The following is a 27461-nucleotide window of genomic DNA, read 5'->3' on the forward strand; positions in this document are numbered from 1 at the left end:
AATAATAAAAGCCAAGAACCAATCGGTTATTTTCTTAATATTGGTTCGGTTTTAATCCGCTTATTTTGGTTCGGATACGGTTCAGATTTTGGGATTCAGGTTTTATGCCCAGGCCTAGTTGTAACTTACACTTTTAGCTTTTTATATATCTTCTGTTTATTATTATTTTTCTAAAACTACATATAAAATTTATTTATGTTAATCATTTTCAACCAAAAATATATGAATGACTTGATAATTTTTATTGTATTTATAGTTCACATTTTTTTTCCTAAACTCATATGAGTATTATGTTTTTAATCTCTTTCTATGAGTATATTGAACTACATTTAGTTACTTTTTAATAAAATGTTATTTTAGTTAATTAAAATTTTAAATGTGACTTCTGCCATTTCTCATTCTAAATATCATCGTTCCCTCATTATCGTCCACCATCTTAAATATTTAGATTTATTTCTTTTTTTTGTCAACCAAACATTATTTAAATTTATTTTTTCTGTTGCATGAATTGAAATATCAATCAAGACACAATAATGGTTAATTTTTGATTCTAATAAGAGTATGCGGTTTTACTTGAACAAACAAAAATGAATTTTTAAATATCATAGTAATAAACTTGAGAATTAATATATTTATTGAAAACAATGAACAAAATTGTTGACATCTCTAATGATTATACAACCTCGAGTGCAATTAAAAATAATGATGAAAACTTATATATCAAAGTAGCAAAATAAAAGGACTAAAACAAAATCAAAAGATATTTATGTAAGATCATATCTTTTGAAATTGACTTATAAAAGTGTAAGGAAAATATGTTTCCAAAAATACAATATCTTTCTTTGTAAAAAAACTAATTGTTATAAAACTTGTGCATTGCACAAAAACAAAATATAAATATATATAATTTGCTTTGAATATTTTCTCAAAAATAAAATTTGTATATAAAAATAACAAAAAAATATAAATAAATCACGCATAACATGACTAAAAACTTCTATTATAATAGATATAGTGGTCCTTTGAGCACCACAAGATTGTAACCTTCTAAAGATAAAGAAAATAACTTATTGAAAAAAATTAACGTATCATATATTGCTAAACATTATTTTGATCTAAATATGAAAAAATGAAAATAGATATATTTAACCTTCCAAAACATACTTGAATGATTGGATCATGATATTACTTATTATGAAATTTCGTGAATTTAGATTAAACTAAATCGATTCTAACCAGAAATAATTTGAAAATTGAATATATTGTTGGTGACTCGTGATAAAAATGCTCTAATTTTGTTCAAGGGTTGCTTTCTTATGAATTAGAAAAAATACACAATACAAATTACAGACTAACGATGAAAGATATATTTTGTTCACTTCTAAATATAATTATTTGAAATATTTTTTATTGAGATATATATATATATATATGTGTGTGATTTTCCTAAATTATAAATATAGAACGTCTATGTGAAATTAATAAAAAACAAAAGAAAAAAGGAGAGAAAATGTGTGTGAAAGTTTTGGTTCTCTACCAGATAATAAAAGATTATATGTAGTAGTATAAAATAAAGTGACTTACAAAATTAAATTAGATGAAAAGTCGGATCTTTTGTATTTGGTAACTACAAAAGAAAAAATGTGAAGGAGAACATAAACTGAAAGTGGGCATAATTTACCCGTCAAATTATTCAGGTTTTTTTTTGTAAGAATTTGTCTAATATAAAACCATATAATTAAAGGAAAATGTTTGGTTGAAAAAAAAAGCCATATAATTAAAGGAAAATGTTTGGCTAAATGCATAATTTGCTTTTTTCTTTTTTTTGGGATATTCCCAATACAATTGAGAACTTCTACAAAAAAAAAAGCGTCACATGCAAATAACAAAATCTAATCACAAATTCTTCACTAATATCTCATATCTCGAAGAGTCATCCGGTTTTGTTGTTTCCACCTCTTCCATCGATGCCACCAATTGTGATTTCTTTGCTGCTACCATTTGTCGGAGTACCTGATGGAGTAGAAGCTGAACCCGAATCCTCCTCCTGCAACTCATTAGTTTGCTTTAACTAAACCGAACTAGACAATCCATATTAGATTTGTTTTTGCTTTGATTGCTCTGACTTCAATACAACAAACATTTAAATAAATAAAAGATACAATGAATTGAAATTCCAGATAAAAACACCTTTAATCTCACAATTACAAATAAAAAGTTTAGCATGACAAAAAAAGGATCTCTTAAGATACAAAGCCTGATGGAAATAGACCAAACACCAAACCAAGTTGGCCCGGTTTTGTTCGTTGGTAATTTTGTATCTCGGTTCTAATTAAGCACAATCAAATCCGCCATAAGCATCATTCTATTTTACGTAGAACGAGTGGCCAATATGATTCATTTAATGGGCCTAAAATGGGCCTTTAAAATCGAGCTAGGCGGTTGGTGCAGACAAGCGATTTGATTTGATTTTTATTTTCAGTCACTTTTCAATCATTTCCGATTTGTATGATTTATTCATGATGACCACGACCGCCGCTTCAATCATTGGTCCTCCTACATTTCAATTTTTTCTCCAATTTGTTTTATACTATTTTACAATGTGAAAGAAAAAAAAAAAACAGTTTGAAAGAAAAAAAGTCAAGAGAAACGTTAATAAAAAAACAACGCAGATAGAAAAACCAAAAGGAAAAGAAAAAACATAGAAAAACGCGAAACGCAGATCGTGGAAATGTGAGTTTGGAAAAGGGAAGAGCGTCAGAGAAGAAGCAGCAAAAATGTATGGTCGATACAGCTGGCTTATGACCCTCCTCCTACCTTTTTTTTTACTCTGTCGATGTTTTTAGTATTTTGTTGTGGTCCAACTCCTACATTTTAAAATTAGTTTTATTTATTTTTTTGAAGTTTGTTGAATATTTTATTTAAAGAATATTTTATGAATGTTTGTTCGCTGGATATTAATTTGTCATTAATAACAAAAAGGTTAATTATTTAATCCGCTGCTTTCTAGTAGTACCCAAGTTAAAACAACAGTTCATTATATTAGTAGCAGTCAGATACTTTACTCCGCTGCTTTACTTGCGATTATTGCTTGTTGTTGCATTCAAGTATTATATTAGTAGCAGTCAGATATGTGAGCCATGTGACAACGAAGAAACTATTATAACCACTGATATCATCTAACACATATAGTTTATCAATTTGTAGCAAATTGGTTATAACACTAGTTACATGTAGGATAGCATTTTTGTTTCTTGATATGAACATAGTCATGAATGATTTCAACCTTGTTTTTATAAAAATATATAATTATTAAATTGACTCATCTGTTTTTTAACCATTTCACAATATTTCCTTAGAAATTTAGTTGTAAACATCCATATTTCACCAAAAACATTTGCTAAAAAATTATCGTAATTACCCAATCGATAAAACATTTAAATTCAAAGAATCTACTCAATCATAACATGGAAATAAAGAATCTACACTCTTAGTCTTAAACGGTTTAAACCGAATAACATTGTGACCCTAATTCACATAATACCAAAATAATATTTTTTTTTCTGTGTGGAAATGATAAAGAATCAAAATCTTAGAAGAGTGTATTGAAACAATGATTTTGGAGGATTTTATGGGATTTATGAAATTTGGAATTTTGATAGATTTTAGGGAAGTTGATATGATTTATGGTAAAATTCTTTCAAATCCCACCTAAAACTATGAGATTTGGATTTCTGTATTTTTAACTAAACAAATCCTTTCAAATCCTCCAGAATCCCTACAACTTATTAAAGTCCAAATACACAAACTGTTTTGAATAACAGTGGATTTTAAAATAGATTTTTAAATCATCAGTTCAATAACAGTGGATTTTAGGAGACTTTTTAAAATCCATGATTGAATAACATAGGATTTGTAACTTTTACAGAAATCACTTAAAATGTGAAGTTGAATACACCCCTCTTAAACTGAATGTAAAACTATAAAATGACATAATCCTTTTTTAATTATTTTTTGTGATAAACATAAGAATAATAGGATAGCGAAAGAAAAAGTGATTCCAATACAAATGTGATTGATTGACTAAAAAAAAATGATATCTAAAGAATTATAAAATTCTAGAGTTATAAATCCCACTCTATCATTGGTTGTTTATTTAATAATTTACTAGAAAAAATAAATAAATTCTAACTTTTTTTTTAGGTAGTCTAATAGTATTCAAGTACTCACTCATTTAATAAAGTACTAAAATAACCAATTTAAAGGAGAAATTAAAAACATGCGAAAAAAAAACAGAGAGATTTGCGGAGTAAAATAAAAAGAGAAGGAAGGCAGAGCCAGAGACAGAGTGGTGGTATTTGTGTTCGACTCCTTTTAAAAAACAAAAAACTTGCGGCGGCGGAAACTGCGTTACACGGCGGGTCTTTAAGTTTCTTTCTTCCTTCTGAATCTTTCTCGCTTAAAAAAAAAAAAGGTTGTTGCTTTCGCTGTAATTGCAAACTGGCGAAGTACCCCACTTGCTTCTACTCTTGTCTTCAAAGGTTCTCCTTTTTTATTCCCTCTTTTTTTATTTTTGTATCCCCTCTGAAATTAAACAAATGGGTTTGGTACTTACACAGTTACACAATAGTAAAAAAACTCACCAAAGTTACTTAGTTTTGATTCTTCTTCATATTGTTGTTGTTGTTGGATTCTCAGTTAAGTATAAGTAAAAAAGTTTTTTGAGTGAGTCTTAAGAGAGAGAGAAGAGAGTAGTTGTTGTTGTTGTTGTCTGAACAATGTCACTTTCTGTCGGCATTGTCTGCGTTCCGACACAAGACTTCATTTCTTCTTCTTCTTCTTACTCTTTACCTTCGAGTTCTAGAAGAAACTGCGGCGGTGGGCTGTGATTTGATGTTTCTTTCCTCTTCTTCTTCTTCTATTTTCACACCAAGCTTGTGTTCTCTGATTAGAAAAAACCAAATTTGATTTCTTGAATCTGCTGATTTAAGGATTTTTTTTTTTTTTATTTACTCTTCTTCCTGTCATTGAATGTGGGAAATTTTTTTTTGTGGGGAATCACGTCCACGTCCATCGATTGTTGAATTTTTGATATTAAATCGCCGATGAAGTTGAAATTTTCTGGAGATCTGTCAAGGTTTTTTTTTTATTAATGAATCCTTTTTTTTTTTTACTGCATGTTGATTGATTGATTTTTTTCACATAAGAATCTTAAATTCAATTTTTACAAGTTGACACCTTTTTTTTTTTTTTTTTTTTTAGTTTACCTCTCAAATAACAAGCTCTGTTTGCTTTTAAAATTGTCTCTTCTTCTTCTTCTACTTTTCTTTTCGCCGACATTCTTGTTTTTATTCTTTCTTTGTCCAGGGTTATCGCATGGTAGTAGTAGCTTGGAGCATCGGTGAGACAAAGAAAGAGAAGAGGCTGTTTTGTTTTTCCAAATGTCAGCAATTCTTGCAGCTGCCATTGGTGGTGCTGTAGGAGCTCTTGCATTGATTGCTTTGTTTATTTTTCTCCTTTGGTTTTGTGTCTTTCGTCCTAAGAATCTTTCAAGAACTTCTGAGACTGGCTCTTCTGATCCATCTACTCAAGGTCACAATTCCCATCCAACACTTCCCAATTCCTCTCTCTCTCTCTCTCTCTCTCTCTCTCTATTGACTTTCTCTTGGATGATATAGCTAAATGATTACTTTTGCTATTTGTGTATTTTTTTTGTAGAAGGAAGAAATGTTGCAATTGAGTTGTCAATGAGAGAAGCTAGAAGGTTTGAAATGGAGGAACTTGCTCAAGCCACCAAGAGTTTTACTAATAAAAGTCTTATAGGTATTGGCAAATTCGGCGAGGTTTACAAAGGTTTGCTTCAAGATGGTGTTCTTGTAGCTATTAAGAAAAGACCTAGTCTTCCTACTCAAGAATTCGTTAACGAGGTTTTTTTTACAAATGTTCTTGTTCAGTGTTTTGCTTATGGTCTTTGAACAATAAGTGTCTTGAGAGGCTGGCTTACATGTTTCTTTCAGGTTCGTTATCTATCGTCTATCCATCACCGAAATCTTGTTACTCTATTGGGTTATTGTCAAGAAAGCAACACGCAGTTTCTTGTCTACGAGTATGTTCCTAATGGAAGTGTTTCCAGTCACCTGTACGGTAACTCTCTGTCCTTATTAGAGATAGATTAATGTTGTTGTTCTCATTTTGGTATCTTAATCAGTTTGAGATTATGAGTTTGGATCATCATTTGGATCTTTTCTTTTTTTATTAGGAGCTGGTGGTAAAGTACCTGGAAATAGGCTAGAATTCAGACATAGGCTTGCAATATCTATAGGAGCTGCTAAAGGTAATCAATCCTATGCAAAAACCAAACTCATATGAGGCCAGCTCTAGCTTGTGTCCTGATCTTTGCATATACCCTCTTTTTAATCTCTAGGCTTGGCGCATCTTCACTCGCTGAGTCCTCGATTGATACACAAGGACTTCAAAACCGCTAATGTTCTTGTGGATGAAAATTTCATTGCTAAGGTTGCAGATGCAGGAGTCCGTAATTTCTTAGGAAGAGAGGATGTTGGTACATCTTCCCACATTGTTGCAGATCAGATTTTCCTCTCGCCAGAGTAATTTAAATGTTACCTTTGAGGCTTATGTTTGTCTCTCTTTGTTTTTGTATCAAAGTTTCTTAGATCCTCCCCTTGTGCAGGGTTCAAGAGTTCAGAAGATTTTCAGAGAAAAGTGATGTCTATGCTTTTGGTGTGTTCCTCTTGGAATTAGTAAGTGGAAGAGAAGCATCAGAACCATCCCCTTCAAGCTCAACACAGACGCTAGTTGAATGGGTATGTACTCACACTCTAAACTGAACTGAAATCAAAATCCAGATCACATAATGCTGCCAATGTAATCTCACTTGTATGCACTGAGAGTTGCAGATGCAAAACTTAAAGGATTACGCGGATATACCAATGATGATCGATGAGAGACTAGGAGGTACATACACAGCAGAAGGAGTTGAGGAGCTTATTACATTGACACTGAGATGTGTTGATGTTTCAAGTGAGAAGAGACCAACAATGAGTTATGTTGTGACAGAGCTTGAGAGAATACTGGACAAAGAAGTGAGCTTAACAACAGTAATGGGTGAAGGTACTCCAACTGTTACTCTTGGAAGTCAGCTTTTTAAAGCTTCAAAGTGATTAAAAAAGGAACCATCTTTTTACATATATATACATATATATTATGTAAGGTCTCTGAGATAACAACAATCAGAGAACTTACAAGGAGGAAGAAGAAGAAGACTGATCAGCTGTTTTGTGTTAAGTGTATAAAGAACAGCTGAGCTTATTATTATTATTCGTTTTTTTTTTTTTTTTTTCCTCCTTTATACTTCCTTTTTGGAGGTTATTTTCAGCAATTATTTTTTGACAATTGAGTGCAGAAAATATAACTTTTGTAAAAACATTATTTATTGATATAAAGGAAGCAAAGAGTGGAATGTTGTTGTGTGATTCTTTCTTTCTTGTATAAGTAGAAACTTACATTTTACTCTCTAAATGTAATGTAAACCATCTTGAGGAGATTTTTGAATTTAGCTTCAAAGCCTTTATTGCCAAGTTAGTTGAATAAGTTCTGATCAAAAGATTCCAATTGGCTAGCTGTTGAACTAGCAGAAGGTGATAACTCCCTGTCTGAAGAACTCAAATTATTGTGTTTGTACAGAAAGACTCAGAGCTACTTTTTTTACTATAGAGTAGCAATTTTGGGAAAGATTTTGACCTTAGCTTCAACCTACCTATGTCTTTATAGCCTTTATTGCCAAAGGAGATATAATAACCAAGTTGGTCTCAAAAGTTTTTTGATCAAAAGATTCCAATTGGATAAAAACTCTTTGGACTAATTTGTCAAGCAAGTTTTATTTATTTTATTTTGGTCTCAGTCAAAAAAAAAAAAAATCAAAACTCAATGCTCTCTGATTTATTTATGACTGTCCCTAGCTAGTTTTGCTACAACCTTTGTGGGCACACAGAACTATAAACAGTCTTTGAAGAGATTGCAAAATCAAAACCATGTTTGGTCTGATTTTTATGTCGGGAGAGAAGATCTAATGATAAAGACTGTTCTTCTGTAAGATGGTGAAATCGTTATTGAATTGGTGGGTCTCATTTTAAATCTAATCTACTCTTCCAGATCTTGACCTTACAGAAGAAAAAAACACACAGGACTGATTAATTGAAAAGCTCAGAAAAGCAAGTAAGAAACCAGAGTTTTGATTCTTACAACATACAAACAGAGCTAATGTATTGTCATAAATAAAACATTAAAGTCCGTTAAAACATTTAATTTTTAAATTACAAAAAAATGAGAACCACTCGATTTTTGGATAGACCAATCTTGTAAAGGTTTAAGTTTTTTTGGTTGGCCAAGGAGAAAGCTTTTTTTTTTCTGCTCTCGAGACAATGGCGACGAAGCTGATTACTCCGCCGTTGTCTTGTCCATGGGTTACTTCAAGAGAGGTAACAATCAAAGGGCTTCCAAGGCGGAGACGGGAATGGATGACCACGAAGCGAAACAGAGTCTCTGCTGTCACCGCCATGATCGTTGAGCCTCTCTCTGTTGTTTCTTCTTCAGCGGTTCAGATTCATCAATGGTGGGAACAAAACCCTAATTCGTTACTGTTAATGGATGAGACTGGTGGTGGTTACTCATTGGCTAGCTATTATACGTCTTTGGGTTTGTTTGTTATCTCTGTTCCAGGTCTTTGGTCTCTTATCAAGCGCTCTGTTAAATCAAAGGTTAGAACTTTACGAATTACAAACAAAACCCTAAAATTTCACCACAAGTTTCTTTGGTTTTTTATTAAGCTTGAATCAAATGTGGGGATTGCAGATAGTGAGAAAGACGTTTGTTGTTACTGAAGTCAAGAAGGAACCAAAGCAAGTAGCTGGAGAGATTCTATCTTTCTTCACAAGGAAGAACTTTAACATTACTGATCGAGGAGAGACGATCACGTAAGCTACAAAAAGTTTTCTAATTTTCGATTGGGGTTTTTTTTCGTGTTTAGTTTGTGTTACTGACATTGTTGTTGGGATCCTGATTAAAAAAGGTTTGAAGGGAAGATGGTTCCAAGTAGAGGACAAGCTGCTCTGCTTACGTTTTGTACATGTATAAGCTTAGCAAGTGTTGGTCTTGTTCTAACCATTACAGTTCCTGATTTTGGAAACAATTGGTTCTTCATCATCCTTCTCAGTCCACTCGCGTAAGCCCTCTCTCTCTCTCTGTCTCTCTGAGACTGTGTTTTTGTGAATGAAATGGTGATGATTGTGTGTGTGTGTTGCAGAGGAGTGTATTACTGGAAGAAGGCGTCAAGGAAAGAGGAGATAAAGGTGAAGGTGATGGTGGGACCAAAAGGGAGATTGGATGAGATTGTGGTTCAAGGAGATGATGTTCAAGTTGAAGAGATGAGGAAGGAGCTTCAGTTTAGTGAGAAAGGCATGGTTTATGTCAAAGGTCTTTTTGAGAGATCATCATGATAACATTTTCACCTCCCAAATTTTGCCTTTTGGGGAATGTGTTTGTTTATATATGTTTTAAGAGATGAGATTTAATGACTTTTTAACTCATTTTCATAGTTTCATGTACTACTAAATGAATCAATTTGAATACAGGTGTCATTAGGATGTATCGTTGATAGTTCATTTGGTTGAGCAATTCTGTTCTTTGAATGAAATTGAGTTTTTTTGTTCCTGAGTTCGATTTTGGGTAGTAGTAGAAAAGAACATGAATCAAAGGATTTGGTCGGTTTGGACTGGTACCCTCCATGTCAAGAATTTTGTTGTTGAGCTCGAGTTCTCTATGAATGGTCCAAGCTTACTAAGAATCGGTAAGTATGATCTTCGTGAATGATAGGCAAGTCCAAGATTACACAAAGCCAAGGTTGTTCAGTATGTCCACCCGTGATCCTCGATCAAGTCTTCCACAAATTCATTTGTCATGGTTCCTCGTCATATACTCTACTTGGGGTTTTATTTGAAGAATTAGACAAATCAATTTGGGTTATTTTCCTTATTCACTTCTTAATTGGTACATATTAATAATTAAATTAATGTGAGGTCAAATAATTATTATTTACTTATTATAAATAGAGTTATATAACCCTAAAATGACACAATCTTAAGAAAAGAAGAAGAAAAACAAAAATCTGTAAGAAGGTGTCGCTGTCTTCAATGGGAGATAAAACTCTCTCTCCTCCTCTAATGACGAAGGTATTTTACGATTCCCCCCTCTTAAACCTTAACGAGTTAGTTTTAAGATTTAAACAAACAATTGATTGATTTTAATCAAATTTTTTAAAACCACAAAGAAGTGGATAAACAAAAAAGCTTCACAGCCATTACTGACACTGTGGCTTCTTCTTCTTCTTCTTCTTCTTCTTGTTCTGTCTGAAACACACACTCTCCGATGAATTTGACAAGAGTAAACCTTTTCGATGTTCCTCTTAAACCAATTTTGCTTTCGCATCCTTCTTGTATTCTCGTTTCTAAACGTACGGTTCTGTTCTTCTCTTCCTTTTTCGCAATCTATTTTTTTTTTTTTTTTTATATAATCATCATTGATTAATTGAAGGGATTGAGGATTTAGTGTTAGAAACTCATAACCTAGATGAATTAGTGGGGAACTTGAATTCTGGGTTTTTTTTTTTTTTTTTTCTTTTTCTACCCAATTGGGTTTTGTGATCAGAGCTCGTATCCATGAAACTGTAATCATCTTGGTCTGTACATGATAAGTGATGTAGCTTCTTACAATGAACTTAACCGGGCTCCAAAGGATTGTTAGAAAGTATAAATTTTTACAATTTGTTTGAAACTTGAGAGACCACACGCTAATTTGATTGATAAATAAAGTTCTTGAGCTTTGTTTATTGTCTCTTCTTGTTGCTTTGATTTCAGTGTTCTATGCAAGTTTCTCAGTATTCATCTCATCTCGGCGTTAATTTATTGAAAATGTGGTTTGCAGGTTTTGTTACCAGAACCTCTACAGGTGTTTCTCCTTCTTCTATCTTGCTTCCTAGATCAACTCAGTCACCTCAGATGATTGCTAAGAGTTCATCAGGTTTTTGCACTTATTGTGTTTCCACATAATCTGTTTTTTTTTTGTCTCTTCTATTGAATTTTGGGGACTGAAATTCTTTACTATGTGGATTTCAGTGTCAGTACATCCGGTGTCTGAGGACGCTAAGGAGGCTTGTCAGTCCAATGACGTTAGTGGAGACTCAATACGGCGGCGTTTTCTTGAATTCTTTGCATCTCGTGGGCATAAAGTGCTTCCAAGTGCGTCTCTTGTACCAGAAGATCCTACTGTCTTATTAACAATTGCTGGAATGCTTCAGTTTAAGACTATCTTCCTTGGAAAGGTATAAACAACAGTTCAAGCCAAACCACTACTTTTTTTCCTGCATTTAGAGACTATTCCTTTAACATTGGTGGGACTTTTTGAAATGATGCAGGTACCTAGACAGGTTCCTTGTGCAACCACTGCGCAAAGGTGCATACGTACCAACGATTTGGAGAATGTTGGCAAAACGGCCAGGCATCATACTTTGTTTGAGATGCTTGGGAACTTTAGCTTTGGTGATTACTTCAAGAAAGAAGCCATAAGATGGGCATGGGAGCTATCAACTAAAGAGTTTGGGCTACCTGCTAATAGAGTTTGGGTTAGCATTTACGAAGACGATGATGAAGCTTTTGAAATTTGGAAGAATGATGTTGGTGTGCCTGTTGAGCAGATAAAGAGAATGGGTGAAGCTGACAACTTTTGGACCAGTGGACCAACTGGTCCTTGTGGTCCATGCTCAGAGTTATACTATGACTTCTATCCCGAGAGAGGTTATGATGAAGATGTTGATCTCGGGGATGATACCAGATTCATTGAGTTCTACAATTTGGTTTTCATGCAGTATAACAAGACGGGAGATGGATTGCTTGAGCCCTTGAAACAGAAGAACATAGACACTGGTCTTGGTCTAGAACGTATGGCTCAAATCCTTCAGAAGGTTCCAAACAACTACGAGACAGATTTAATATATCCGATCATTGTGAAGATCTCAGAGTTGGCGAATATCTCATACGACTCTGCAAATGACAAGGCAAAGACGAGTCTAAAAGTAATTGCAGATCACATGCGTGCAGTTGTCTATCTCATATCAGACGGTGTTTCGCCTTCAAACATTGGCAGAGGTTATGTAGTAAGGAGACTAATAAGAAGGGCAGTTCGGAAGGGGAAGTCTCTCGGAATAAATGGGGATAGAAATGGTAATCCAAAGGGAGCGTTTTTGCCAACAGTTGCTGAAAAGGTGATAGAATTGAGCACATATATTGACTCAGATGTAAAACTAAAGGCTCCACGCATCATTGAGGAGATTAGACAAGAGGAACTTCACTTTAAGAAAACTTTGGAAAGAGGAGAAAAGTTACTTGACCAAAAGCTTAACGATGCCCTGTCAGTTGCTGATAAAACTAAGAATAAACCTTATCTAGATGGGAAAGATGCGTTTCTTTTGTATGACACATATGGCTTCCCTGTGGAGATAACAGCAGAAGTTGCTGAAGAACGTGGAGTCAGTATAGATATGAAAGGTTTTGAAGTGGAAATGGAGAATCAAAGGCGTCAATCTCAAGCTGCTCACAATGTTGTAAAACTGACAGTTGAAGACGATGCTGACATCACGAAAAATATTGCAGACACTGAGTTCCTTGGATATGACAGTCTCGCTGCTCGTGCTGTTGTAAAAAGTCTTTTGGTGAATGGGAAGCCTGTGATAAGGGTCTCTGAAGGCAGTGATGTAGAGATTTTGCTGGACAGAACTCCATTCTATGCTGAATCAGGAGGTCAAATTGCTGATCATGGTTTTCTTTATGTTAGCAGTGATGGGAACCAAGAGAAAGCTGTTGTTGAGGTAAGTGATGTGCAGAAGTCTCTTAAAATTTTTGTTCACAAGGGCATTGTAAAAAGTGGAGCTCTGGAAGTTGGCAAGGAGGTGGAAGCAGCGGTAGATGCAGACTTACGGCAACGAGCGAAGGTACCTTTAAAAGTCATTTTACATTTCAATATCCCCAACTACCTCTTTCCTTTTCAAATTCTTGATCCTTTTTGTTAACTTTCCAGGTTCACCATACGGCCACCCATTTGCTGCAATCCGCACTTAAAAAAGTAATAGGACAAGAAACATCACAGGCTGGTTCATTAGTAGCTTTTGACCGCCTCAGATTCGATTTCAATTTTAATCGCTCCCTGCATGCTAACGAGCTTGAGGAAATCGAATGCCTCATCAATAAGTGGATTGGGGATGCTACACGTCTTGAAACAAAGGTCCTTCCTCTTGCTGATGCAAAACAAGCTGGAGCAATTGCAATGTTTGGGGAAAAATATGATGAAAATGAGGTAAGAGAGTTGTGAAGCCTGAATTATGAGAACCACATTAGTGTATAAATTGTTACAGTTTGGTTATAAGTTGATTTGGCTTGACCAATAGAACCTTTACATTAATCACAGGTTCGTGTAGTAGAAGTCCCTGGTGTCTCCATGGAACTTTGCGGTGGCACTCATGTTGGCAATACTGCAGAGATACGAGCCTTCAAGATTATCTCAGAACAGGGCATTGCATCTGGAATCAGACGTATTGAAGCGGTTGCGGGTGAAGCATTCATTGAATACATAAACTCACGAGATTCTCAAATGACACGTCTATGCTCGACTCTCAAGGTATGCCGCTTCTAGAGAGTTTTCCTTTCTCCGAATAATTATTATCACATTTGCTTCTTTTGTCAACCAATATCATATTTGATGCTTTCAAGGGTAGTAGTTACTTTTGACATATAGAATTGTCTTGTGGTCTAATCTGAAGGTGAAAGCAGAGGATGTTACAAGCAGAGTGGAGAATCTTCTAGAGGAACTCCGTGCTGCTAGAAAAGAAGCCTCAGACTTGCGTTCAAAAGCAGCGGTCTATAAAGCATCTGTCATATCGAACAAAGCATTTACAGTAGGAACTTCACAGGCTATAAGGTAACAAAATCTATTGTTTTCTTTTATAAATGATTTGTATGATAATTATGCTCAGAGAATTTGACACATGATCTAACGTTATAATATCAACTAAAGTTCTTCCTGTGAATGTTTTAATTTCTTCAGAGTGCTCGTTGAGTCGATGGATGACACTGATGCTGACTCATTAAAGAGTGCAGCTGAGCATTTGGTAAGCACATTAGAAGATCCAGTAGCTGTGGTACTAGGATCATCTCCAGAAAAAGACAAGGTTAGTTTAGTTGCTGCATTTAGTCCCGGAGTAGTCTCTCTAGGAGTTCAAGCAGGGAGATTCATTGGCCCCATAGCTAAGTTGTGTGGCGGAGGAGGTGGTGGAAAGCCCAATTTCGCTCAAGCAGGCGGCAGAAAGCCTGAAAATCTCCCAAGTGCTTTAGAGAAAGCTCGGGAAGATCTCATAGCAACACTATCCGAAAAGCTAAATTGAAGAACAAATTCAGGAAAAGAAAACTATTTATGCAACAAGATTGTACAGGGAGAAGGAAGAGCACATTGCTTGATTCTAGAAAACTGAATCAGATGTATAGATGGATGGATATGATAAGAAAAGGTCTTTGATTTGTCTAGACGAATTACTTAATTGGTTTTGGATCATTAGTCAATAAGATGTTGAGTAGGTTGCTATTGAAGTGGTTTCCTGTTGTGCCTCCGTTAACCCTGAAGAGGAAGTTTTACCTTGTCGCTCGGTGCATCACTGAAACACTGTGATGTAGTGAGAAGTTCTTGAGGGTCTCCAACTTCAGTAAACCACTTAGTTCCAACTTCGTTTTATTGGTTAGTTCGTCAGGTAACATAAGATATCTCAGGTTCTTCATCTTCTTTGAGACATTTGGTACCACTGTCTCGTAAATCTCTAAATCCAAAAAAAACCAACAGCACTAGATTCCCCATAGAAGACGGCAACACAAACAAGTTTGTCTCTTTCAAACACAATTACCTCAAGTGGATGAGCTAAGGTAACTTGCGTCTTCTAAATTGAGCTCCAAAGAGATCCAAGACTCTAAGTGATCTTAAACCTCGAAAACTTGCTGTTGATAATATTCAAGGACTGAAATATCTAGTGATATACAAAAGGTACCGGTCCTTGCTTTGGGGTTTCGAATCTGTCCCTGCTGAAATATACTAGGTTCATTTTCGTCATCCAAATGTACAGCGAGTCTGCGTGATCTGTTGGTGGACACAGCAGGTGATGGAGCGTTAGTAGCATTCGTGACAAGGCTATGAGCATTGAAAAATTGTATGAAATTCTCTTCTTTGGCTTTAAATAAACAGACTTCTCTAACAATGTCATGCAGACGACAAGATTCAATTCTTGATGTCACAGTGTTCCTCTTCCCCACTAATATCCATACTCCTTTAGTCCTTTTAACCAACTCCTCCAAATAATCCTCAGCTACATCTACAATAGTAGTCTCTTCATTATGCACCATCACTATTCCTTCTGCGACCCTGTAATTGAACAATGTGTCTGTTTGTATCTCATAATCTTCCGGGAAATGGGCAAGCTAAAGAAAACAGAAAACAGTGCTTCAAATGACAAGGTAAATCTTCATAACTCAAAGATAACACATTTGAGTATCCATTTTCACCAATCTCTCCTACAATATGAGATCCAATATTGTTGTGTACCTTTCTCCACCCGGAAGCAGTACGTTTTAAAGCTAATGGTAACCCTCCACAATGTTTGAGCATTTGTTGAATCTCTTCCAATAAATCATCGACCTGGATTCTTCCAACATTTTCTACATATAAGCTCCCAAACTGCACTGCTCCAAATGTCATCAAGGACAATCAAACATTTCTCGGTTTCAAGTAGCTTAAACAGCTCATCTTGCAGTCCAGACACTGTCATCTCCAAAATCCTCGGTTCCTCATTTTTCGGCCTAATGCTCTATAACATCACCCGCCACACATGCTTTTTACACTCCTGTGAAACAAACACCAAAGCGAATCCACTGAAATGACGCTGCACCGTCTCATGATGAAAAAATTGTCTAGCTAGAGTGGTTTTCCCAACACCATCATCCCATACAATATGACTCACTAGTAGATGTAGTGATGTTAAAATGGGACTACCCTGTCCATTTAGACCCTGCCCATTTAAATCCTGCCCGTTTAGGACCCGTTTATATCTTGCCGTTTATACCCTGGCCGTTTAGACTCTGTACCCGTTTAGACTCTGCCCATTTATTTGGCCCATTTAGACCCATTCAGATGAATTTTTTTGTTTTTTAAAAAAAAAAAAAAACTAAAGATTGTATAACTTGTATATTTAATATTAATGATATATGAATAAAAGTATAATAGAGATTAGAAATAATCAAAATATTTTAGAATAACATAAGTTCTCTAAACAAACTTAACATGATAATCTCATAATTTCTAATTTCAAAATGCAAAAATAATAAAAGTACTACTACATAGATAAATTTTCTGATCATAAGGCAACAGAGAACCATAAACAATAGAACCAATATATATTCAAAGCTCTTACAAGCATCTCATATGTGGAGTTCCATCTGGTAGAAACATCAAGTGATAACCCTGCTCCACTCTTAATCTTTACTCTCTCAACACATGCAGCAAAAACATCTTTCCTCTTTGGAGATGCTTTAACATATATCACATTCTCTCTGATGTTGTGCAGAACATCTTTTGCTAGATCTAAACCTTTCTTCACTATCAGATTCATAATATGGGCACAGCATCTAACATGCATAAATTTCCCATCACATAATAAACCACTACCACTAATCATATGAAGTTGACCCTTGAGAATGTTCAACATACTGTTGTTGTTTGTTGCATTATCTAAGGTAATAGAAAACATCTTTTTCTCCAATCCCCATTCTTTCATACATTCCAGAATCTTGTTAGAGATTTCTTCACCAGTGTAAAGAGATTTAAGTTCGCATAAAACCAAAATCTTGCTATTCAAGTGCCAGTTTTCATCAATGTAGTGTGCAGTAGATGTATAAACTTATCAAATGAAATATTTATAAACTTAGTGAGATTAATATGAATTATATTATGTATCCCAATAAAAAAACTAATGATCTATTTCCAATAGAAAAAGTTTAGATTTCTTTTGTGTATATATATATTATTTTCATTTTATGTATTTTAATATTTAAAAGTAATAAAAAATTAACTTAATGATAGAGCTAGTTGTGATTGGATGTTTAAAATCCTATGTGGATTTCTGTTGTTTCCTTTATTATTTGTATTTTTTATAATTATATCAATATTGAAATTTAATAATATTTTAAAATATTAATTAGATATTTAAGATCATTACAAATAGATGTGGTAAACTCATAAAATAGACTATAAAAAATTAGTGAGACTAATAATGCTTGATTAATTTATGTATTCTAGTTTACACTTATCTTATATCCATATGTTATTTTTTTCTTTATTTTCTTTTTATAAATACCTTAATACTGTATACAACTATATTATTTACATATGCTGTTTCTTTCCTTTTCATAAATATTTTAATGTAAAAAATTATGAAGATTTAGAAAATATTATCTAATCTCATTAGTTGTTTCAAATCTCATGTGGGCAACCTTAGAACACTTTCATCGCAAAACCCATCAAGAGTTTCTCAAAAAAAAAATATTTTAACTATATAAATATATTTTAATTGTTTTTTAATAAGTGAATCATTACTGAAATGAAAACTGTCAATTTATGTTGACAACCATCTCTCCCTTTCTCTCCATTTTTTTTTATATGATTTTAATAACACATATCTAGTTATATATGTGGATGGAGATGAGATGCTCGCTTATTTCTAACAAATCACTTTGTAAATGATGGTATTAAAATAAAACTAATACTGATAATGACAAAATAGAAACTGATTTTAGTGGGTTAAAAATACAAGTTTTAATTTTTCACAAACTTGAGATGGAAGCCCAGAAATACTGGCTTTACGAGATTGGTTTATTATGGGTAAGATTATATTGTTTTACTAGTTTTTTCGTTGTGTTGGTTTAATAGTTTGTACATAAGGATTTCTATTGTGTTCAAACACTTCACAAATGCTGATACATATTTTAAATTAAATAAAAAAGCTATATACATAAGGAAATCATAGTATGTTCATATATATTAATATATTAGAAAGAATAAAAATCAAATGATGTCGAAACACATGCAATTGGTAGTAGAATAATTTGTTTTGAAAATTTGGGAGTAAAGAGGAGTTGAAGGCTTCAAGCATTTTCTAACTCATTCATTTTTTTTTTTAGTGAATGCAAACTGTGTACAATCATTTTATACAGTGTTTCGACATAAATTTATATAGTCATACTGTGTTTCACTTTCATGTATGGTATTCGAGTGTCAACGTCAAGCTTGTAACTAGGCACCATTCGAAATGTGATAGTTTTTTTCTACTAAACTTGAACTTTTACTTATGTCTTTAATTAACAGTTCATGCATAACGTAACATGTGGTGTAATTTGGACCTACAAATGTATTTAAATTAAGAATGGGCTTTTACTCTAGATGGATTGGGCTCAAGCATTATTACCCGATCCATGATAAATTAATGAATTCCTATATCTGACCTTTAAATACGATCAAAGAAACTTAAATAATACATCTACTCTATGTACTTAAAAAAAGAAAACAAAAGAATCATTAGCAATCATTCGAATTGATTTGGCTTACAATATAATTTGTCATCAAAACAATTAAACAACAACAATGGACCATTTTATCACTTCTCCTACAAGCAACTCTACACTATTTCAATTTAACGTTAATATATTGTCTCTTATTGGTTAGGAAGTGGATAAGATAAAGTCTAATAAAAATTAAAGTATTATTAATACCACAATTAAGTTAAGACCAAAAATATATTAAATTTAAGTGATAGTGATTACTCTTTTTTTTTTTTTTTTTTTAATTCTTCTTCGTCTTCTACAATATGTATAACACTCGTCTCTCTCTCTTCTACACATTGTTCTTCACGATCCTCACTGTAATCTTCTTCTTCTTCTTCTCCTGAGAGCTCTCCCTTCTATGGCGGTCAAATGTTTCTTCTCTTTCTATCTGATTCTAGCGGCGGTTGTAATCGGCGCCGTCAACTCCGAGTACATAGAGTACAACACAAAACCGAGAATCGTACCTGAAAAAATCAATGTTCACTTAGTTCCTCACTCACACGACGACGTTGGTTGGCTTAAGACCGTTGATCAGTACTACGTCGGTTCTAATAACTCCATTAGGGTAACTTTATTCACATCTCTCGCACTCTCTTTCCATGGATTCTGCGAATTTTTTTTTTTTAGGGATTTGATTTTGTTTTTGAATTTGATTTTTGAACCAGGGAGCTTGTGTACAGAACGTGTTGGATTCTGTAATCGCTTCGTTGCTTGATGATGAAAATAGAAAGTTTATTTATGTTGAGATTGTAAGATTCAGAAATATACCAAATGCGGAGATTTTTTTTTGGGTTTTTAAAAGTCTTGCTTAGTTGAATGGTGTGTATTTGTAGGCGTTTTTTGAAAGATGGTGGAGGCAACAAAGCAAAGCTAAAAAAGTTAAAGTCAAGAAGCTTGTTGACTCTGGTCAACTAGAGTTCATGTTAGTTTGATTTTGATTTTACTTTTTTTTTTGGATGTATGTATCTGTTGTTCTGTTGTGTTGATGTGTGTGTTTATTTATATATAGAAATGGTGGAATGTGTATGCATGATGAGGCGACTCCACATTATATTGATATGATTGATCAGACTACATTAGGCCATCAGTTTATTAAATCTGAGTTTGGTCAGGTTCCTAGAGTTGGTTGGCAGATTGATCCCTTTGGACATTCTGCAGTGCAAGCTTACTTACTTGGAGCTGAGGTATTATATTTACATTTGTTTGGTTTCGTTAGCTTCAGTATGTGAATGATTAGCCTATTTATCAGCTTTAAGTTAATTTTGACTGGACAACCCATTTGGTTTCTTCTACAGTTTGGCTTTGACTCGCTGTTTTTCGCTAGAATTGACTACCAAGACCGTGCAAAGAGATTAAGAGAGAAAACACTTGAGGTTATTTGGCAAGGTTCTAAGTCCCTTGGTTCGTCTTCACAGGTTAAAACCAACAAATTGCTCTGCTCACAGTCTTGTTCTGTTGTTTCCATTGTTTAGCTGGATTTGTGTCATTGCTGTTTGATGTTACTTGTAGATATTCACCGGTGTATTCCCAAGACATTACGACCCTCCTGATGGTTTCACATTTGAAATAAATGATGTATCAGCGCCAGTCCAGGTAAAAGCAGTTGAACATGCTGTGCTGTATTTGAACCCAGCTTGAACGTGCACTGATGAAGAATGTTGAATATAGGATGATCCTCTCCTTTTTGACTACAATGTTCAAGAGCGAGTCAACGACTTTGTAGCTGCAGCCCTTGCACAGGTAAGATCATACTGTTTTTTTCTTGAAATCAACAACAATATAAGAAACTTCACTAGGATATATTGTAGAATTTAACTTAGATTTCTCTTTTCAAGGTCAATGTAACCAGGACAAACCATATCATGTGGTTAATGGGAACTGACTTCCGTTACCAGTATGCATATTCATGGTTCAGACAGATGGACAAGTTTATACATTATGTTAACAAGGTAAAACTGATAATTTATATACTAGCAAATTCATATCAGTGGGATTTTACTATCGTCAATGTAAAAGATACCAATCTTTATCCCTTGTCGTCTGCACAATCCAGGATGGGCGTCTCAATGTTCTTTATTCAACACCATCTATTTACACCGATGCAAAATATGCAGCAAACGAATCCTGGCCCCTAAAGACTGATGATTTCTTCCCGTGAGTTTGATAGCTCGAGTTTTACTTTCTACAAATGCAAATACGTGTTGATTAAATAAATAATATATGCACTTGTGCCAGGTATGCGGACAAACCTAATGCATACTGGACAGGGTACTTTACGAGCAGGCCAGCCTTTAAGAAATACGTGAGGGATTTAAGTGGTTACTATCTGGTATGGCCTGATAATTTTTCTAACATTCATTGATTTGTAGTGTCATTTTGCTTCATTCTTACATGGTCTTTTATGTTTTCAAACAGGCAGCTCGACAATTGGAATTCTTGAGAGGTAGGAATAGTTCAGGACCAACAACTGATATGCTAGCCGATGCTTTGGCAATTGCTCAACACCATGATGCAGTTAGTGGTACACAAAGACAACACGTGGCTGCAGATTATGCTCTTAGACTCTCAATGGGTTACCTTCAGGTGTTTCTTTAGTTACGCATCTCATGTGTTGTTCATGCAATTTTTATTTCTCTTGTTGGTGCATCAGTTTAAGAACTTCTCTTTGATCATTACTAGGCCGAGAAGTTGGTTGCCTCTTCTCTTTCCTTTTTATCAGCAGCAAAATCAAGTACTGAAGGGAAGAATACTGGCACAAAATTTCAGCAGGTATTGTGCTTGTTTAAGATATTTCTAGGATTCCAATAATATGTGGCCGTGTACGTTGAGATCAAATTTGAGTGGTAATTATTTTCGCTTCCACAAAAGATGCTGTAAAGTTTTAGTAAGCTGCTTTGTCATTTTCATGAGCACTTTAATGGCTCAATTTCCAAAGACGTATAGTCTTCTAAGATTCTTATGTTTTGCATCATATTGGCAGTGTCCTCTGCTTAATATCAGTTACTGTCCTGCATCTGAAGCTCGTCTATCCACCGGGAAAAGCCTGGTAAATCTGTCAGACATGCTGACTTTTAGTGTATGAAGTTTTGGATCTCTCGGTTAGTTGTTCTATCTTCTTTTCACACTACTCTCTCCTTGTAGGTGGTTGTTGTTTACAACTCTCTTGGATGGAAACGAGAGGAAGTTGTCCGAGTTCCTGTTAGTATATATATTTTTTCCCTTGTTTATTATCCAATACTATCTGCCATTCATCCCAGCATTTACGAAATGTACATGATAATTTCTTTTAGGTGTCATCTGAAAATGTTATCGTGAAAGATGCATCTGGGAAAGAAGTCGTGTCTCAGCTTCTACCTCTTTCAGACATTACATTGAGAATAAGAAATGAGTATGTCAAAGCGTATCTAGGAAGATCACCTAGGAATACTGCAAAACATGTGCTTGCATTTACAGCTTCAGTACCACCTCTTGGGTTCAGCTCGTATGTCATCTCAGACACTGGACGAACAGGTATGTTTCAAAATGTGAATTATAGGATCTTGAATACAAGTTCTTATGTTCTGGCTCGACTAGCCACCATAACAATTGGTTTTCACTGATATCACGTTTTGTATTTACTTGCATCTCTGTTTTCTAATTTTATTTTAGCGCGTGGACCATCTGCGTCAGATGTTACTTCTGGAAGCATGAATCAAAATGTAGAAGTTGGCCAAGGAAATCTAAAGTTATTCTATTCGGAAGAGGGACTGAAAATGACTCGTTATTTAAGTACAAGAAATCAGGTGTGCCTTTTTCCTTAATCAGAACTTCCCTATTTTCCCATTCGAGTATGTTAAAATCATCTGATGTTGATTTGTGGTAAATTTTAAGGTTACTGCAGAACAATCATATGCTTATTACATTGGAAGCAATGGAACTGACAAGGATCCACAGGTAGCTCAGTTCTTTATCAGATACAACTTTATCTATATCTTCTTGTCGTGTTTTAAACCGTTCTCTTCTCATTTATTTGTAAGGCTTCTGGAGCTTACGTTTTTCGACCAGATGGTGTGCTTCCGATTAAATCCGAAGGAGAGGTATTACATATAACCTGCATTTATAACCTTATTTCCTGACCGTATGTGAAAATACAAAAGAAAAGTAATTGTCTTGACTGAATCAGGCTCAATTGACTGTTGTTCGGGGGCCTTTATTTGATGAAGTGCACCAGGATTTTAACTCTTGGATATCACAGGTCATTTTCTCTTGCAAATATATATTGTTCTAGACTATTTTACTTACGTTACAGTAACTATAACTCTTGATTCATCTTGTGATGGTTCTGTTAATTTGCAGATTACCAGAGTGTACAAGGGAAAAAACCATGCTGAAATTGAGTTCACTGTGAGTGGATCTCTCTTTATCTTCACATGTCTTCGTGTTGAACTGATGAAGACAATTTTAGTCTTATTATTCCCTGCTTTCTAGGTTGGGCCTATACCAGCTGATGATGGTATTAGCAAGGAGGTTATCACTAAACTGACAACCACCATGAAGACAAATGGAACATTTTACACAGATTCTAATGGACGTGACTTCATCAAACGGGTATAGATGCAAACTTCATGTGTACAATAGTTTATTATTTTTGTAACAACTGTATTGCTTTTATTGTAACATACTTATTCATATTTTCTTGCAGATTCGGGACTTCAGAACAGACTGGGACTTGCAAGTGTACCAACCGGTTTCTGGGAACTATTATCCTGTAAGGCATCAAATCCATCTGAGATTCCTTCTCGTGATATACTAAGGTCTTGTACTTGACTGAGACGCATTATATCCACCTTTTCCATAACATACTTTTTTTTTCCAGATAAATCTCGGGATATACATGCAAGATAAAACCTCAGAGCTATCGGTATTGGTGGATCGTGCTGTAGGGGGCTCCAGCTTAGAGAACGGCCAGATCGAGTTGATGCTTCATCGGTCTGTCAACTAACTTTCTCTATATAATCAAGAAAAGTATATATTGTTTTGCTCGTGTTTCACCTCTTTTTGTTTCATTCGTGTAGGAGAATGCAGCATGATGATATAAGAGGTGTTGGCGAGATTCTTAATGAGACAGTCTGTCTCCCTGAAGGATGCAAAGGATTAACAGTAAGCTTAAGTTTTCATATCATTTTAAGCCGTCCAAGTTGCAACGTATCAGCTTTTAAGGGATCATGTAACAGAGCTTGTTCCAAGGTGGTACTTAATCGTTTTTTTAGCCTAAAATAGTTTGGATAACTTTTGAGTTGTTTTGCAGATACGAGGGAAGTTTTATGTACAGATAGATAAACCTGGAGATGGGGCAAAATGGCGTCGAACATTTGGTCAAGAAATTTATTCACCACTACTTCTAGCATTCACAGAACAGGTTGCTCTTGAAAACGAAATATTTACTTCTCTCCTCTTTTAGGTAGTGAAGTGAGATTAGGTATTTATTTCTTTTTGTAGGAAGGAGATAGTTGGATTAATTCACATCAGACGACTTTCTCAGCATTTGAACCGTCATACTCATTACCTAAAAACGTCGCATTACTCACGCTCCAGGTTAGTTGGATTGTGTACTGTACTGTATATGTCATAGACGTTTTATTATTTGACCACACTATGATTAATTTTGACATGTCCAGGAGTTGGAAAATGGGGAAGTTCTTTTAAGGCTTGCTCACTTATTCGAGGTTCTTACTTATCCTCTCTCTAATATGTTCCCACCATTAATCTGTTATGGCTATGTGCTTTTTGGTTGTGGAAATGAAGTTACTATGGCAGTTAAGATAGCAAATGATTAGAAATATTGACAAACTTGGAATACTTAGAAAACCCATCCAGGAAACCAAAACAATTTATTGTATAGAGTTAGTTCTTAACACAAATATATAGAGTTAGTTCTTAACACAAATATATAGAGTTAGTTATTGTATAGGTGTATTTTTTACCTAAGGTCAAACTGTTTTCAACTTTTCGTGCTTATATTCCAAAAATGCTGCTATGTCATTTCTGACGACGATTAAGTTTGGATTTTCTTATTAATCCCACATGTGAAATAAGATGAGACCTGAAGTAATATAGAAGGGACTTGGTCCTGTCCAATTGGTTTTAAATTGAAAACCCATGAACTTTTGACAGTTTCGCTTTTTTGGGAAATTTTGGGCCTCTAAGCAGCGGTTAAAATCTGAATTTGATTTCTCTTAATGGTTTTCATCTTAGTTGAGTCCTTTTGAGTTACTGTCTTGTTAACCTTGTGAAGGTTGGTGAGGATAGTGAGTACTCAGTTATGGCAAAAGTAGAGCTGAAGAAACTATTCCACAACAAAAAGGTACGCGAAGAACAAGAAGATCCATCTCATATTTGTGTCACTGTGTTTTAACAAAAACAACTGCTGTTCTATTTTAACTTGTTTGAACAGATAAGCCAAGTGAAAGAGACAAGTCTTTCAGGGAACCAAGAGAAGGCGCAGATGGAGAAGAGAAGGCTAATCTGGAAAGTAGAAGGCTCGGCCGGGGAAGAAGTAAAAAGGGGAGGAGCGATGGACGCAGAGAAGCTAGTGGTTGAGCTAGTTCCGATGGAAATTCGAACATTCTTAATCAAGTTTGATGATCACATTGAAATGGTTGGTGATAGTGACAGGGACAGCAACAACTTACGTGAATAAAACGGTTTCAATTGTTCTTAGATGGTCATTTGTTACGACTTTAAACCGGGTATGATGACTTCATTTATGTGTGTTGACTGTTGACACCTTTTTTTAACTTATTAATAGGATAGTCAACACCTTTTTTTTTTTTTTTTTTTGTATTCTCAAAACAATGTTTCGGGTAATTAGTCAATCAAATATGCAACATTCAAAGTCTTAACTTTCCTTCAAAAACTAAAATGGCTAAGTTACCAAACTAGGGGATCGACTAAAACATTCAAAGTACTAAACTTTCGTTGAACAAATACAATGAGCTAAGTTTCTCTACCAAACATCCAATGAAGATTCAACAAAAATGCAAAGACGTTGTATTTTTTCAACCAAATATATTTCAATGGAGTATATTTCTTCCAAAAAAAATGAGGTATTAAACGTCCTAATAAAAAATAGATCGGATACTTTGTGGCTTTTTTCTCAGAATTAAACATAATAAATTTATGTTGCTTTGTTTCTACTAAAAATATATGCCAAACTTCTTCTTTGTATCAAATTACTGACCAGTTCTTCTCAAGCCAAATTTCTCTATATAACTAAACCTTAAACCCTCTTCTTTTCTCTTTTTTTGGTTAAGTATATAATAATTTTCTTTTGCTATACGGATATGGGAACTTATGAATTCTTCGTATGTTTCTTCATGCCCTCTCTTTCACTCTATTTCAAAGATGCATGTTTATCTGATGTACTCTTTTCAATACCTCACTTTCACTATGTTTGAAATGGGTATCTACAAACAAAGTTATCTCCTTTACATTGTCATACTAGATGGTTGCCCACATGATCATGGATGATGTATTTTTAGGGTTTTATATAATTTTATTGATTTTTGATTATGATAGAATCATATATATATATATATATGATTTGATTGTTTGATACATATATCGAGATTAGTTTTCATTAAATTCTATATTAAATATAAATTGTAGGTGTGATTCTTTATATATGGCAGCAAATAAGTCATTTTTCTTGGTTCTTTGAAATGTTGAACAAAAAATTTATTATTCATAATAAAATTTTGTTCATCTTATTATGAGAAACATTTTTTTTCTCCAAAAGAATGGACGAAGAGAACAAATTCCATGTTACTAAAAATTCATAAAAAAATCCATTAATATTTACATATTTAGTATCTAATACCATATTTCTCGAGAAAAATCCTCAAACGGTTTCTAACACCATAAAACTGAACACATATTACATATAATTATATGTTTTCCAACTAATTTCTCTGATAAGATTTTGTATTTACGTAACATCATACATATATTTATAATATGAAAAAGTAAATAAAAATAAAAAATAAGCAAAACATATGTAAAAAATAAGAAAACATATGTAAAATATAAACAAAACATAAGTAAAATATTTTTACATATGTGTTTCTATAACAAATAAATAGACTCTTAGATGTCATACCATATAGTATGATGACTTCATTTATATGTGTTGACACCTTTTTTAACTTATTAATAGGATAATCAACACCTTTTTTTTTTTTATTCGCAGAAGTCAGAACAATGTTTCGGGTAATTAGTCAATCAAATATGGAACATTCAAAGTCTTAACTTTCATTCAAAAACTAAAATGGCTAATTTACCAAACTAGGCGATCGACAAAAACATTCAAAGTATTAAACTTCGTTCAACAAATTAAATGAGCTAAGTTTCTCTACCAAACATCCAAATTTCAACAAAAATGCAAAGACGATGTATTTTTCTACCAAATATATTTGGATAGAATATATTTCTTCCAACAAAAAAATAAGATATTAAACGTCCAAATAAAACATAGATGGGATATTTTCTGGCTTTTTCCCAGGATTAAATGTAATAAGTTTACGTTTCTTTGTTTTAGATGAGAGTGTTTCTACTAAAAATATATGCCAAACTGCTTCTTTGTATCAAATTACTGACCATTTCTTCTCAAGCCAAACTTCTCTATATAACTGAACCATAAACCCTCTTCTTTTCTCTTTTTTTGGT

At 34.1% G+C, this 27461-nt stretch overlaps 4 protein-coding genes across 7 annotated transcripts; all 4 read left to right on the forward strand.

Moving 5' to 3' along the window:
* The first annotated feature begins 4056 nt into the window (after window positions 1-4056).
* On the forward strand, window positions 4057-7493 carry LOC104710474 (nodulation receptor kinase-like). 3 transcript variants are annotated; one of them, XM_087465988.1, is made up of 8 exons: window positions 4057-4541; window positions 5368-5592; window positions 5719-5927; window positions 6018-6144; window positions 6260-6334; window positions 6425-6608; window positions 6692-6824; window positions 6918-7493. In XM_087465988.1, the coding sequence occupies exons 2-8, from the start codon at window positions 5442-5444 to the stop codon at window positions 7179-7181; spliced, it is 1143 nt and encodes a 380-aa protein (XP_087322114.1). In that variant the 5' UTR covers window positions 4057-4541; window positions 5368-5441; the 3' UTR covers window positions 7182-7493. The 3 variants fall into 3 exon arrangements, with proteins under 3 accessions (XP_087322114.1, XP_087322115.1, XP_087322116.1); XM_087465989.1 differs by having other exon boundaries at window positions 4532-5137; XM_087465990.1 differs by lacking the exon at window positions 4057-4541 and adding an exon at window positions 4555-4878.
* A 497-nt stretch (window positions 7494-7990) lies between these two features.
* On the forward strand, window positions 7991-9728 carry LOC104710473 (protein COFACTOR ASSEMBLY OF COMPLEX C SUBUNIT B CCB1, chloroplastic-like). Its single transcript, XM_010427086.3, has 4 exons — window positions 7991-8777; window positions 8872-8993; window positions 9089-9241; window positions 9323-9728. Exons 1-4 carry the CDS (start codon window positions 8442-8444, stop codon window positions 9513-9515), a joined length of 804 nt encoding a protein of 267 aa, XP_010425388.1. The 5' UTR covers window positions 7991-8441; the 3' UTR covers window positions 9516-9728.
* Window positions 9729-9992: 264 nt separating this feature from the next.
* LOC104710472 (alanine--tRNA ligase, chloroplastic/mitochondrial) lies at window positions 9993-14708 on the forward strand. Of its 2 annotated transcripts, none has more exons than XM_010427085.2 (8): window positions 9993-10247; window positions 10999-11094; window positions 11190-11395; window positions 11489-13060; window positions 13147-13422; window positions 13534-13743; window positions 13886-14043; window positions 14170-14708. In XM_010427085.2, exons 2-8 carry the CDS (start codon window positions 11073-11075, stop codon window positions 14504-14506), a joined length of 2781 nt encoding a protein of 926 aa, XP_010425387.2. In that variant the 5' UTR covers window positions 9993-10247; window positions 10999-11072; the 3' UTR covers window positions 14507-14708. The 2 variants fall into 2 exon arrangements, with proteins under 2 accessions (XP_010425387.2, XP_010425386.2); XM_010427084.3 differs by having other exon boundaries at window positions 10246-10528.
* A 4169-nt stretch (window positions 14709-18877) lies between these two features.
* LOC104710475 (alpha-mannosidase At3g26720) lies at window positions 18878-25635 on the forward strand. The gene is made up of 29 exons (XM_087465991.1): window positions 18878-19323; window positions 19424-19507; window positions 19592-19680; window positions 19768-19942; window positions 20054-20173; window positions 20268-20351; window positions 20427-20498; window positions 20594-20707; window positions 20812-20912; window positions 20994-21087; window positions 21174-21341; window positions 21438-21527; window positions 21739-21804; window positions 21900-21956; window positions 22049-22268; window positions 22407-22540; window positions 22629-22691; window positions 22775-22834; window positions 22921-22992; window positions 23094-23141; window positions 23226-23345; window positions 23440-23505; window positions 23614-23726; window positions 23813-23897; window positions 24046-24156; window positions 24237-24332; window positions 24416-24463; window positions 25033-25101; window positions 25192-25635. Exons 1-29 carry the CDS (start codon window positions 19117-19119, stop codon window positions 25435-25437), a joined length of 3072 nt encoding a protein of 1023 aa, XP_087322117.1. The 5' UTR covers window positions 18878-19116; the 3' UTR covers window positions 25438-25635.
* The last annotated feature ends 1826 nt before the right edge of the window (window positions 25636-27461 follow it).

This window comes from Camelina sativa, chromosome 9 (assembly GCF_030686135.1).
Source record: "Camelina sativa cultivar CO46 ecotype springtype chromosome 9, ASM3068613v1".
Classification (NCBI taxonomy): domain Eukaryota; kingdom Viridiplantae; phylum Streptophyta; class Magnoliopsida; order Brassicales; family Brassicaceae; genus Camelina; species Camelina sativa.

Bases quoted from the DNA above. Each gene is read 5' to 3' on its own strand.
- LOC104710474 (XM_087465988.1), top strand. From the start codon at position 5,442: ATGTCAGCAATTCTTGCAGCTGCCATTGGTGGTGCTGTAGGAGCTCTT. The intron at 5,593-5,718 runs GTCACAATTCCC...TTTTTTTTGTAG, and splicing joins TTCTGATCCATCTACTCAAG to AAGGAAGAAATGTTGCAATT. The intron at 5,928-6,017 runs GTTTTTTTTACA...TGTTTCTTTCAG, and splicing joins CTCAAGAATTCGTTAACGAG to GTTCGTTATCTATCGTCTAT.
- LOC104710473 (XM_010427086.3), top strand. From the start codon at position 8,442: ATGGCGACGAAGCTGATTACTCCGCCGTTGTCTTGTCCATGGGTTACT. The intron at 8,778-8,871 runs GTTAGAACTTTA...TGGGGATTGCAG, and splicing joins AGCGCTCTGTTAAATCAAAG to ATAGTGAGAAAGACGTTTGT. The intron at 9,242-9,322 runs GTAAGCCCTCTC...TGTGTGTTGCAG, and splicing joins ATCCTTCTCAGTCCACTCGC to AGGAGTGTATTACTGGAAGA.
- LOC104710472 (XM_010427084.3), top strand. From the start codon at position 10,444: ATGAATTTGACAAGAGTAAACCTTTTCGATGTTCCTCTTAAACCAATT. The intron at 11,095-11,189 runs GTTTTTGCACTT...TGTGGATTTCAG, and splicing joins GATTGCTAAGAGTTCATCAG to TGTCAGTACATCCGGTGTCT. The intron at 11,396-11,488 runs GTATAAACAACA...GAAATGATGCAG, and splicing joins AGACTATCTTCCTTGGAAAG to GTACCTAGACAGGTTCCTTG.
- LOC104710475 (XM_087465991.1), top strand. From the start codon at position 19,117: ATGGCGGTCAAATGTTTCTTCTCTTTCTATCTGATTCTAGCGGCGGTT. The intron at 21,957-22,048 runs GTTAGTATATAT...AATTTCTTTTAG, and splicing joins AGGAAGTTGTCCGAGTTCCT to GTGTCATCTGAAAATGTTAT. The intron at 22,269-22,406 runs GTATGTTTCAAA...ATTTTATTTTAG, and splicing joins CTCAGACACTGGACGAACAG to CGCGTGGACCATCTGCGTCA.